This window comes from Oratosquilla oratoria, chromosome 20 (assembly GCF_046742065.1).
Source record: "Oratosquilla oratoria isolate Oo_2021 chromosome 20, ASM4674206v1, whole genome shotgun sequence".
NCBI lineage: Eukaryota > Metazoa > Arthropoda > Malacostraca > Stomatopoda > Squillidae > Oratosquilla > Oratosquilla oratoria.
In genome coordinates, this window is record NC_134796.1 from 52,083,977 (window position 1) to 52,098,976 (window position 15,000).

The 15,000-nt window shown below is 37.8% G+C and overlaps 1 protein-coding gene across 1 annotated transcript in view; it reads right to left on the minus strand.

Moving 5' to 3' along the window:
• LOC143036300 (uncharacterized) overlaps positions 1-15,000 on the minus strand; it is a 124,811-nt gene that overhangs the window by 23,387 nt on the left and 86,424 nt on the right. The window contains exon 3 of the mRNA XM_076203548.1: positions 5,914-6,034. Within this exon, the coding sequence (XP_076059663.1) occupies positions 5,914-6,034 (121 nt within the window). The remainder of the gene's footprint in view (positions 1-5,913; positions 6,035-15,000) is intronic.

The following is a 15,000-nucleotide window of genomic DNA, read 5'->3' on the forward strand; positions in this document are numbered from 1 at the left end:
CCACTCTTTGTCCTATCATCATGTGCGGAGAAGTAATGTACTAAATCCTCTTTGTTTGTTTCCTTTCTGTATACTGAGAAAGTTACAGTTTTTCCCACTCGTCGTATTAACGTATCTAGGAAGGGCAATTGTCCGTTTTGTTCCTCTTCTACGGTGAACTGAATATCGCTGTTGACCGCGTTAAGCATTCTCACTTTATCATTTACATTGGTGTTTTCGGGGATGATTGCGAGGACATCGTCTACATATCTAAACCAGTATGATCCCCTACCATTGATTCTGATAAAGTTTTCTTTTTCTAATAACTCCATATATAGACAGGCCATCACTGCACTTAAAGGACTACCCATGGCGAGACCTCTATGTTGTTCATATTCGTCACCATTAAAAGTAAACGCACCGAAATTTACGCATAAATCTATCAATTCTATATAATCTTGTTTTCTTATGGGTAGGTCAGTATCGTTCATATCTTTTATTACTCTCTTTACTGCTTCTAACGCACCGTTAGAGGAAATATTTGTGTGTAACGCCTTGACATCATAGCTTACTAACTTTTTCCCCGTGAAATCTAAATCTTTTAGTCTTGTCAAAAGATCGTTAGAATTTTTCAAGTGTGTATTGCTGATCGATCCCATTGCCTGTGATAGCGGCAATGGGATCACACACACACACACACACACACACACACACACACACACACACACACACACACACACACACACACACACACACACACACACACACACACACACACATACACGCGTGCGCGCACACACACGCACACATACACAAACACACGCACACACACACACAACACACACACACACACACACACACACACACACACACACACACACACACACACACACACACACACACACACACACACACACACACACATATATATATACATATATATGACACACAGGAGATCCACAGTCGGAGAAAAAAAATTCGAATAAAGAAGAATCCTATATTTCGGCTATCAACTGTAGCCCTCTTCAGAAAGTTTATTTTCTCCGACTGTGGGTTTCCTGTGTGTCATTTACAAATGTGCTACTACATTTCTGTTTAGAAATATATATATATATATATATACATATATATATATGTATGTATACATATGTATGTATATATGTGTGTGTGTGTGTGTGTGTGTATGATTTGTTTGTGTGTGTGTCTATATCCATGTATGCATAAACATAAAATACATACATATATGATACGAAGTCATACACATTGTTAAGCAAATGTTTTTCTCCCACTTTATTGATTGTAAAGATACTCATGGCTTATGTGGAGAAAAGGCTGGAAGACAGCGCGCAATAAGGAATTACTTTTGGGAATTTGTCATTACCGATTCCTTGCCTCTTTCACACTTTTTAATAGAAAATTTCCACGTTGCCCTACATGAGTAGCATATATGGATATGGGCCAGGTACACACCATAGTTATATTCGTCGATATATATATATATATAATATATATATATATATATAGATATATATATGGTCATATACAGTATACATCTGCAGGTACAAGGCTAGTAGAGTCTTTATTTAGAAAACTGGCCGAATTTGGCAAAATAGATGTAGCGAAATTGGTTTAATTGGTCTCTAAATACTAATATTTATGATACTGAGCTTTGAAACCGATTGACAGAACAACCCGGCACTAAAAATTCACAATGATTCAATTTCGTTTGAAAACACTACGCAGTAACACCAACTATAGCAACCTCTCATGTACGTTGCCAGAGGTAGAATGTGTTTGTGCAGACTCTTCCACTCTCCACTGCCCTCCTCCTCGTTCGTATCTTTTTTCCAGATTAATTTTTGTCTTCTTTGTATATGAGTGTGTTTGCGTATGCGTGTGTGTGTATGTATGTATGTAATGTGTGTGTGTGTGTGTGTGTGTGTGTGTGTGTGTGTGTGTGTGTGTGTGTGTGTCAGTTACCAACTACCGAGTTTTATGCTTCCCCTCTCCAAGAAATTTCGCCATTTGTGTACCACTCGCCCGACCGACTGACCATCAGCATCGGCAGTAAAACGAGATGCGACAAGCGGAGTCACACCTGCTGAGCCTCGACACCGTGGAAGTCTAGACTTGTGGCAGGAATGATGAACGACAGCGCCCTCAGTTGGAGAAGAGCCTGCAGAACGCCCCAATACCAGGCATGGCGGAGACTCTCGCCCAAGAAGATCTCCTGCCAAGAAGAATAGGTCTACAGAAGGACCATCGAGAGGCCGGGGGTTCCGCTCTGGAGACGTCTGCCCCCCCGGCCTACTCCAGCGAGAAGTACAAGCGAAAGCCCAAAGCCCACAGTAACAAGGACCACGAGAAGTACAGAGCACATTGAAGAGGTGCTCCCAATAGCCCCTGAGGAAAGATAGGACGAGCCGTCGTCTACATGTGTAGAGCTCCTGCCAGAAAATTGTAAATTCTGCCTAAGAGGAGACGACTCTTGCTGGGCACACGGCACCGAAGAAGACGACGAGGACGATGTCTCTTCTTCGGTGACCGAGGAGCCAAGTCCTGCCTCCTGCCTCCAGGAGGACACTGGGTCCTGGAGGTTGTCCTCGAGGGCGACTCGGGACTCGGAAGGGCGCCGCGAGTCCTTGAGGCCGAGCCCAGTCGTCCCTCAGTGGAGGACACCTCCAGCTTGGTATCGCACGAGGAGCGATGTCAACTCCTGGAGGCAGTGAATAAAGCCCATAAAAACAGGATTCCAAGCCCCTAATGGGAAAAAAAACGGATAAAGAAAAGGAAGAAAACTGATAAAACATCAGATGTAAAACGATAAAAAGAAGCCCCCAAAATAAAAATAAATAGATAAAAAAGCCCACGAGAAATGAAAATAAGGAGTAAACAATGGAATAATAATAGCCCTTAGGAAACTAACTTTCCAATAAAGGAAAAATGGAAAGAGACAAATCTAGCCCAAAGTAGTACTTTTCTTTTAAGCCAAATTGGAAAGCCCAAAATTTGCTTATTTTTTAGCCCAAAAATAGGATCCAAATCGTCCTTGGAACCACGAGGTTCCCCTCGGCTGAATAAAATTGCTTGGCGACGACAATTCCAGAGGATTAACTCACTCACCATCCCACTCCTACGGCGTGGGAAGTGAGAAACCCCTGTTTGGGTGAGGCACTGTCATTTGCGGTAAGCCGCTTTTTTTTTTTTTTTTTTTTAATGGGACTGTTTTGCTTCGAGCGACTGCCTCTAGAGTCGCTAAATAAAAATCACCACTCAAGCTCCCCAAGAACCACTACAAGCTCCCTATCACCGCCACAAACCTCCCCAACACTACAATTGTGGCTACAGTACTCTCGGTTTGGCACGTCCACCAGTGTAGGGGGGCGGGACGGGGAGGCGACCCTTCATCTCCCCCCTCGCGCACGCACACACGTACGTACACACACACACACACACACACACACACACACACACACACACACACACACACACACACACACACACACACACACACACACACACACACACACACACACACACACACACACACATATCGTTTCATGGAGCGAATGGGAAAGTTATTATTATATTCCTTTTATACTTGCGAGAAGACAGGCTAACATTCACATGTTGAAATACCTATATCTTGAAGGTACGTACTACCGGGTATCTTAATTAAAAACCACAAAAGTCTTTATGCATTTGGCTTTCTTCTAAATTCATAATTTTCGTAACTCCTGCATTGGGCTTGCGAACCAATTATGATATGATTGAGTTGAACATCCTGCGTAGCAAGTCAATTAAAGATGAATAATATACTTTACGAAAAATGCGATGATGGTGCAAGGGAAGGAAACATCACTGTTTCATTCAAGAGGTGAATAGATAATGCAAAATCGTGGCTCATTATCGGAGATTTATCAAAATGATCGTCCATTGCATCGACCGTGAGGATCTTTAGCATCCAATCATAACACAAAGTACGGAAAGGGGGGAAACGCCGGAAAGTATTTCATCGTTGTTATTATTGTAGGTATTTGGGGTAAAGCGAGTGTTTGCAGATTAACAAAATCACGTTCGATCGACATAGAAGCAAGCACAGATACAACTAATCATACTTTCACACACACGCACACACACACACACACACACACACACACACACACACACACACACACACACACACACACACACACACACACACACACACACACACACACACACACACAGAATCATGAGAGGTATGGAAGTCCTTGACAGAGAAGACTTACTAAATTGGGATAAGAGGAATACAAGGGAGCATGGAAGGAAGCTCAAAAAGGGCAGTTATATAAGAGACCCGAAAAAGAACAGCTTTTCTCACAGAGTGCTGGATTTATGAAACAGACTTGACGAAAAAATAGTGTGCAAAAACAATACACGAATTTAAGGACAAATTAGACATGTCGAGATACAGAGGTGGGACATCACGAGTGTAACTCCCCTTCCCGTAAGATACTCGTACAACTAGGTAAGTACACACGCACACACACACGATTGCACTCCACCCCAATACACACGACAGCTGGAAGTTTCGTCCTCTTGCTTGATAATCAACTTAAGAGCAATAAGTCATGAATTCTCGATAAACATTTTCCTACCTATTACCAAGTGTCGCAAAGTTCAGTTTGACTCTCCTGTCCGTTTGACGAAAATTCTCCGAATTACCTAAACGATAAAACTTTTCGCGCGTTTAGCAAAGGTGAAGAAAATTGTGTTGTTTACAGCATCAATCTTGTTTCATGCAGATAAAAGAAAAAAACTTGCATACAGATTTCCCGAATTCCACGATTTCTATAGATATTAATGAAGAGTTGGGTTAGATATTTGTCCCTTATTGATTTAAGGAACACAAAACTATACATTCCTGAAAGAGAAAAAATAAATAACAGTTGTGATAATAAATGTATGATAAAAGCTCGCGCATAACTACTCGCATTTATTTATATGATAATAGCCAAGTCTTTATAAGATCTTCGCTGGTAGGAAAACGTATTGCCTGGTATATATGTATATATATATATGTATATATATATATATATATATATAACATATATATATATATATATATATGTATATATATATATATATGTATATATATATACAGTATATATATATATGTATATATATATACAGTATATATATATATATATACATATATATATACAGTATGTATATATATATGTATATATACATACTGTATATATACATATATATATACAGTATGTATATATATATGTATATATACAGTATGTATATATACATATATATATATGTAATATATATATATGTATATATATATATATGTAATATATATATGTATATATATATATATATATATGTATATATATATATGTATATATATATGTATACATATATATATATAATATATATATATATATATAATATATATAAAATAACATAATACACACTTAAGATACTGAACTTAAGATCTAATTAAAATCAAACAACAATCAGTCATCAATCATCGTACATTATTTCAATATATTCAAAGTTATTTGGGGATAATATCGACAGATAGCATCAACTTACCATACGCAGAGAGCCAGATATACGATATCACTAAATGTGTCGTAATCCCACGGGTGGATTGTCTCATTCCATGACGAAAAGACACCGGTTCTCCGAACTTCATTGTCACCTAAAGACTCAGTTATCAACTTATACATTAAACAACGTATACTTCTCTGGTAATTTTTATGACAGTCGCATGTAGGATTCGAATCCACTGCTTTCGGCCACCCGAAGATCCTATAAAGAAGTGGCCGAAAGCGGTGGGTTCGAATCCTACATGCGAGTGTCATAAAAATGATCAGATTAATGTCGCTGTCACTAGAGAATTTCTCTCAACGTTAACTTATGTTATGATCTTACCTGTAATACCGTTTTTGGTGGTGGTGGTAAGAATATTTTCCCCTCGGCCATTCTCCTTGCAGTATTCGATCAAATCAAAATGTGCGAGGCGGTTGGCCCACATCTGAGCTTCCACGCAGAGCTGCAAAGGAGGACGACAGTCAGAAACTCGTTACCGTAAGGAAACAGAAATCAAATCAAAGTTAACAAGAAATGTATTTGTAAAAGTCTCATGGAGTGGGGGATGGTAGTCACTTTTCCTGAAAAGGAAATGTCAGGTAAATCAAACTAATGTATAAATGTGAACCCTCGGTGATTTATAAATCATGTTGTATAAGAAAATAAGACGATTTTGTTCTGTTAAGGAGACGTCAGTCTTGTGAAGTGGTTGAAACTTACTGATCAATTTTGAAACACATCGTTACTCAGAGAAAAATAAAAATACCTATCAACTTTTACAGGGACGGAGAGGATGGGTTATTCTAATCCACTGTAATCTATCCTAAAACGTATTTATCTATCGTTGTCTCGTCTATTTCTATTTGTGTATGGTCTTTTCAAAGAATATATTATACGTTGCTAAATGACTTTCTGGACATACCTGGAACATCTGTGCACCATTATTGGTAACTGTACATCCACCCAGTATTTTTCGTAACTTCAGCACTATATATCCAATTTCCTTATTTACATTTCTTGTCACCGTGACTCAATATTTCCCACTAACCATTTTTTCTTAATTATTTAATACATACCTGAAACTCTCATTTTCTTTCCAACACTTTCTTCTTTCAGTTAAATACACGCCCACTTGTCCTCCCCGTCCCGATATTTCTCCTAATCCATATCGTTCTTGAAACTGCACATGCATCGACTTTTATACGTTTCTGCATTTCCTGTGACGTCACGGACGATGCGATTTTGTTTTGTGTTTTTGTTACTTTGTGCTATTGTAAGTATTGTCAAGTGTTCCTTTTGCATGTCCTTTGTTACCCTTTCCTTTTTCATGTTCTTAACCTTACTTGATTTCCATTCAGTGTTAAATGAACGCGCATACACACATAAACGCACAAATACACACACGTATATGTCCTTTTGGGATCTGTCATGTCTATGGCTCCCTCTCATTACCTTTTCCCTAAACCTTGGATACTTTTCAAAGGCATATACATATATGTATATACACAATACATTTTTTCTCGCTAATAACTAGAACTTGTACTCTTGAGGACAATAATACATCAAAGAGATGGAGTCATGAAGATGTTAATGGCGAAATTTAAGGAAGAAATGGATTAATTTTTTTCCTTTTTCCTTTTTTTCTTTTTCTTTTTTTGAGTGGGGATTAGTCACCATTCTTAAAAAAGATGTATGACTCTAGTCCAAAGAAACGTGACTAAAGGATCGGCCTGTGATACTCTCGGTAACCAAAACAAGAATTTTCTTTATTCTTGAAGGGGTTTACAGTATGCCAGATTCTATTACCACCCTACAGAATGTATCGAGCTTTTTATTTCTTCAACAGTGCTTCATTCATTGTTTTTTTCAATAAAATATAGATAAAGTGACCAGGATTACATCGTAAATGATCGACAGAAATCTCATAATTATATTCACAATAATAATAATAATGATGATAATAATAATGATAATAATAATAATAATAATGATAATAATGATTGATAATAATAATAATAATAATAATAATTAATAATAATATCAGTGAGTTAGATGAATCGGTTTAACGTTATGAACCCCCCCCCTATCAGGAGGCTAGGACGATGCTCCTTACAAAGGACTTTATAGCGTGAACCCTGATTAATAAACCATACCTTTGGTCCAACTCGCTTGCAGAAGAATTCGAACTGTCGTCACCTCGACCTCCGCCGCAAGCAACGACGCTCTAACCCGTTCGGCCAGCAATCTTACCAAGTCACTGGAAGCGATTCAGTGGTTATTCGTTTTTGGGTCGGGAACGGACATCCTAAAATGCGTCCAAAGGGAATGGTGGGAATGATGGTAACTGCGCAAGTGTGAGAGTTTCATGACGAAATATAATTTACTTCCATAGCTTATGAGTCACTGAGATTCAGTTCCCTAGTAACCTAATTTAACGATCCGAGTTTGAGTCCTCTCAGGGCTGAAAAAATTCGGCATCGCAGCTCTGTAAGCCGGTACTCCAACTCTTGTGGGCAAGGAGTTTGCGCGCGCGTGTGTGTGTGTCTGTCTGTGTGTGTGTGTGTGTGTGTGTGTGTGTGTGTGTGTGTGTGTCTGTGTGTCTGTGTGTGTGTAAGGTCAAAGCATTACCCCTGGGTTGGGCCATGTACAGTATGAGCGCTCAGCTCTCATCTGGTAGGATAGTAAACGTCAATCACAAGTCCAACACTTGATCCAAGACCCTGGCGAATCACAATATGACTAAGACAGATACTATAGTAAACACCTAAGACACATAGGAATTATATAGATATATCATTCTTTGCTAAGTATTTGATATATTTCTATATACATTCCTTCATTACAATTAATGTGATATTTTGGTAAACAAATATGTATTAATGCGACAACAACGGAAGGTATATTTGCATACTTTTGATATATTGCGGTGCGGATGTCTACAGTGTTGTGAAGTGTGCAAGGGCGGACGCTGAGATGAGGTCGAATCGGTTGACAAATTGAAACATGATATTCATTCGAGGATACATCGAGTGGCCGCGAGAAATGTCCTCACTTTTGAACTCAAAGTAAGTAATCTTTTCTCCAATGTGCTCGTAGAGAGATTTTAAAGAAAAGTTTTATTTGAAATAGAATAAAACTTAGGTCATGATGTCACTGATGTCGTTGGGTTTCAGCTCATTAGAAAACGGAAGGTTTGAGGATTGTGATTTACCAAGGTCTTGGGTCACGTGTTGGACTAATGATCGACAGTTATTACTCTCCCGGATGAGAGTTCAGAGCTCATATATGACCGATCTATGGTTGATGTTGTGACCTTACTCTCTCTCTCTCTCTCTCTCTCTCTCTCTCTCTCTCTCTCTCTCTCTCTCTCTCTCTCTCTCTCTCTCTCTCTCACACACACACACACACACACAAATCCTTGCCCACGAGAGTTGGAGTGCTGGCTCGCAGTGCAGCGATGCTGATTTTTTTCCAGCCTTGGGCGGGAATAGAACTCGGACTTTTGGATTAGTGGTTGAGAACGGTACCACTGCGCCGTCGAACCGTGACAGATATGAAACACGAGAGTTGTGTAGAAAGCTTCTCGCAGTATTTTGTATTCTATTTTTTTTTTTTTTTTTTTTAAGGGGAGGGTTCAATTCTGACAGAAATCGAAAATATTGAAGTCTTTTAAAGGACTGCCAGTGTCTAGGATGACCTCAAATAGAGACCAGGAGGAAATATATATGTATATATATATATATATATATATATATATATATATATATATATATATATATATATATATATATATATATATATATATATATATATTATATATATATATGTATATATATATATATATATATAATAAATAAATAGAAATAAAATAAGATAAAATAAAATAAAATAAAATAAAATAAATAAATGAATAAAAGGTCACCAGCACAGTATGAAAAACACGACTATTCAAAAGTTCGATTTTGCAAAAGACTAGGGAGAGACAGATTAGTCTGCTTGCAGAAGTGATGTGTGTGACAAGTATTCATGAGTTCAAAGCCAATGGAGGTGAATGGACACCACAAGGTAGGCTCCGAACACGCACACACACACAAACACACACACACACACACACACACACACACACACACACACACACACACACACACACACACACACACACACACACACACACACACACACACACACACGACTCGTTGCGCAGTGGTAGAGTTCCCAGCTGCCACTACGGCGGTCCAGGTTCGACTCCCGCCCAGGGCTGAAATAATTTCAGTATCGCTTCGCTGCGGGTTGCTACTCCAACTCTCGTGGGCGGGGAGTTGGGGGTGTGTGCGCGTGTAGGGTCACAGCATTACCCATAGATCGGTCATACGAGCTCTGAGCTCTCATCCGGGAGGTTAATAACTGTCAATCACGAGTCCAACACGTGATTCAAGTCCATGGTGAATCACACACACACACACTCACACACACACACACACACACACACACACACACACACACACACACACACACACACACACACACACACACACACACACACACACACACTTCAACGAATGGACGGCTTAGAAGACGTTCTGAAGAAAATTGAAGTTTTGTGGATCCCAACGCAAAGAGAAGTGCCTATTGTATTTACAGGGTGGGAGGGAAATTGCTCGTGGGGTAGTAGGAAAGTAGGGAAAGAGGAAAAGGGGAGGGATTACTGAGGGAAATGGAAGGAAATGAAGAAGGAGTAGACTTGGCCCAGGCAGACAGGCGAAAGGTAAACAAACGGCCCCCCGACGACGATGAAATGTCTAATAAAAATGTAAAGATTAGAAGTATAGATAAGAGCAATACAGTAGAAAGTGATGAGAATATTTTCCAGGGATTTAAAGAGGGTGGGGGGGACACAACCCCCCCCCGACTGACAAGACTAGAAGAGAAGGTCGATAAGATGATCGAGGACTTGGAGCGTAGGTTTGGTCATGTTAACAATATTATACGGAGAGTTGAAAAATTGGAAGAACTAGAGAAGGCGAACAAAAACTTAACTAAGGAAATTGAAGAATTAAAAAAACAGTTAAAAGAAATATAAGATGAGAATAAAGTCTTAAAGGAGAATAATAAGGAGAACAAGGAGGGTTGGAAAAAAATTCAAGAAAATAGCAAAGTTGCATTCATTGACATAATCAGACAGCAAATGAATGAACAAACTGAAAACTCAGTTATTAAAGTGATGAGACAGAAGGAGAATATAGTAAGAGACTTAGCAGACAAAAAGAAATGTATAATTATATTAGCAATGGAAGAGAAACATAACCCAGATAGAACCACAAGAATCAAAGAGGAAAATGAAAAAGTAAGAAATTTACTAGAATTAGTTCAGAAAGATGAACCAGAAATAATGAAACAAATCGAAGAGAAATTCAGGCTCGGGAAATATAGTACAGACAAGACCAGACCAATTAAGATTAAATTCAGGTCACAAACTACGGCTGAGAATATCTTATCCAAAACAGGGAAACTAGCAACAAGTGAACAATATAAAAAGGTATGGATAAAAAGGGAAATGAATAAAGAGGAAAGAGAGGAAGAAAAGCAGAAAAGACTTGAAGCAAAGGAAAAAAACGAGATAAGAACGGAGTCAGAAAAAGAGAGATTCTATTGGAGAGTAGTGAATATGAAACTAAAGAAAGTCGACATACAAGAGAAAAACAAAAGGGAAACAGAGAACACAATGGAAGTGGCAGAAAACTAAGAGTGTCTTACACAAATATAGATGGATTAATAACAGGATTGAATGAGCTGAATGATTATTTGAAAGAAAAAGAACCAGACATAATGGGAATTGTAGAAACAAAATTAAAAGGTCCACTACCACCCAACAGTGTAGGACATGATGCATATAATTATTGGATTAGAAACAGAGTGAAAAAGGAAGGGGGTGGAGTTATGTTCCTGACTAAGAAGGATATAAACGTGAAGTGTGTCACATATGGAAAGAATACAGTAGAGATGATAATGATGGAAGTAGAAGACAGAGATAAGAAGAACAGAAAGTTTGTGATAAATTATGTGCCCCCGAAAACAGCCTCATGGGAAGAGAGTGAACATAAAAGTATGTTAGAGGACACAAAGATAACATTAAACAAGATAATGGAAGAGGGAGGAAAAATAGTTATGATGGGCGATTTTAATTGCAAAGAAATTTGCAGGGAAGAAATGACAGTAAAGGGTGGAGACGGCTCATGGGGAAACGCTCTACTTGAGATGGTTACTGACCATACAATGACACAATGGATACAGGAGAACACTAGGTATAGAAATGAAGAAGAACCATCGAGACTAGACCTAGTAATTACATCCGAACCTAGAATAGTGGACAAAATTGAATATAAAACACCAATAAGTAAAAGTGACCACATATTGATTGAACTGGAACTTAATGAAGAAAAATATATGAAAAGAAATGAACAATATAGAAAAGGAAGAATGATGTATAAAAAAACAAACTTTGATAAAATAAGAGAATTCCTTCAAAAGGAAAACTGGGAAGAAATATACAAAGAAGAAACAACAGTAGAAGAGAAATGGAATATTTTGACAAAAATTTACAAAAAAGGAGTGGAAAAGTATGTCCCAAGACAAAAACAAGAAAAAGAATATGTAAAATGCTGGTACAACAAAAGCTGTAGGGAGTTAAAAGACAAAAGAGACAAAGCCTGGGCCAGATGGAAAAAAGAGAGAAGACCTGAAAAATGGAAAATATATACCTTTTATAGAAATGAATATGTACAAATGTGCAGAGAGGAAAAGAGAAAATATGAAAAAGATATCATAGAAAAGTGTAAAGATCAACCAAAACTATTCTACAGATTTGTAAACAATAAACTGAAAAACAAACAAGACTTGGAGAAATTAAGACAGGAGGGAGTTGAATACACTGAGGAAATGAAAATGGCGGATATTATGAACAAACATTTTAAATTAGTGTTGACAAGGGAGAACATACAACCTGAAGAGAACGAATGGAAAGAGAAAGTCCCCCCTATGGAAGAAATAGAAGTAACAAAGAATGAAATATTAACACACTTGAGTAATCTTGATGTCAGAAAATCGCATGGACCAGATGAAATAGCAAACTGGATACTGAAAGAATGCAGGAATGAACTGGCAGACAAAATACATAGCATACTAAATAGTTCCTTGAAAGAAGGAAAAGTTCCAGAAGATTGGAAAAAAGCAAATGTAGTACCTATATATAAAGGAGGAAATAAAGAAGAACCTACCAACTATAGACCAGTCTCTCTAACAAGTACAATAGCAAAAATTTGTGAAAGAATTATCAAAAGTAGATGGGTAAAATATTTAGAAAAAAAAGTGTTAAATCCAAGGCAATTTGGATTCAGACAAGGACGATCATGCGTCACCAATTTAATATGTTTCTATTCAAGGCTAATAGATATAATACAAGAAAGAGATGGATGGGCGGACTGTGCATTTTTAGATCTAAAGAAAGCTTTTGACAAAGTACCACATAAGAAGTTGCTTAAGAAATTAGAAACTGAAGGAGGAATACAGGGCAAACTACTAAATTGGATGGAGGACTTTTTGCAAGAAAGAAAAATGAGGGTAGTGATAAGATACCAGCACTCAAAATGGAATGAAGTAATAAACGGTGTTCCGCACAGTTCTGGCCCCAATAATGTTTGCTATATATATTAATGATATGGATGAAGGAATTGAAAGCTATATGAGCTTCTTTGCAGATGATGCAAAACTACTGAAAAGAGTGAAAACTGAAGAAGATTGTGAATCACTACAGAGAGATCTAAATAAAGTACAAGAATGGAGTAGGAAGTGGGAGATGGAGTTCAATACAAAAATGTGTAGTATAATGGAATTTGGAAAAAGCAAAAACAGAATAACAGGAGCATATAAATTGGGAGAAGGAATAAAAAAAGTAGAAAATGAGAAGGACCTGGGAGTCATTGTTATGAATAATATGTCACCTGAGAAACATATAAATAAGATTTTTGGAGAAACTTATAATCTAATAAGAACATTCAAAGTTGCATTTACATACCTGGATGAAGAAATGGTGAAGAAAATCCTAATCACCCTGATAAGACCAAGATTGGAATATGCAGCAACGATATGGTCACCAAGTACAAAAAAATGTATAAAAAAAACTTGAAAGAATACAAAGAGCAATTACAAAATTGGCACCAACACTCTCAAAACTATTATATGAAGAGAGACTAGAAAAACTTGAACTACAGACACTAGAGCAAAGAAGAGAGAGAGGAGATTTGATAGCTATTTACAGAAACATGAAAGGCATAGAAATTACTGACAGAGAGAATCTGATAAAATGGGATGACAGAAATACTAGAGGACACGGAAAGAAAATAAAAAAAGACAGCTATAGAAGAGATTTGAAAAAGAACAGCTTTCCTCACAGAGTAATAGACAGTTGGAACAAGTTAGATGAGAAAGTGGTGTGTGCAAAAACAATACATGAATTTAAAAATAGTTTAGATAAAATGAGAAATGAAGACGGGACACCACGAGCATAGCTCCCCTTCCCGTAAAATACAACTAGGTACAACTAGGTAAATGTACACACACACACACACACACAGACACACACACACACAGACACACACACACACACAGACACACACACACACAGACACACACACACACACACACACACACACACACACACACACACACACACACACACACACACACACACACACACACACACACACATACACACACAGATAGTGAAGGCAATTATCTCTGAGCTGCCCCAACCCTAAAAGCGTCCGTTTCCCCCCAGGAAGGATTCGATCATGTTGTACCCAAACGCTTTTTTTTTTTTATTTCATAACAATACTCATCCTTCTTTTATAGAAATAAAAACTAACGTTCATTGGGGCGTTCCTTATTGTGTTATGATTACCATCCAGGAGAGAACATTATTCAGACGTATTGATTGGTGGCCTTGTTTGAATATTTTCTTGGCCCGGCTCGATTATCTATCTCGGCTTCATCCACGAAAACTTCCTGACAATGAAAAGAAAGGTGGTGAGGGGTATGGTACGCCAGGAGGCGCTGAGTAGCTGCGGTCGGAGCCGTTACTCTTTGTCCTATGCGCTTTAGGGATTGTTGGGAATCGGAGAGAAGTGCGGGACTCGAACCCATAACTAAGCAAATGTAAGACTAGGACTCTTCCGATTACGAAAAAAAAAAATATATACATATATATATATATATATATATATGCATATCCATATATACATATATATATGAACTATATATATACATCTATGAAATAAGAAAAAAGGCTACTGAAAGAGAAATCATGTATCCGAGAAATGATGTATTTCATAAATTAGTGTACAACAGTTAAGGAATTCAAACATGATAGTTTTT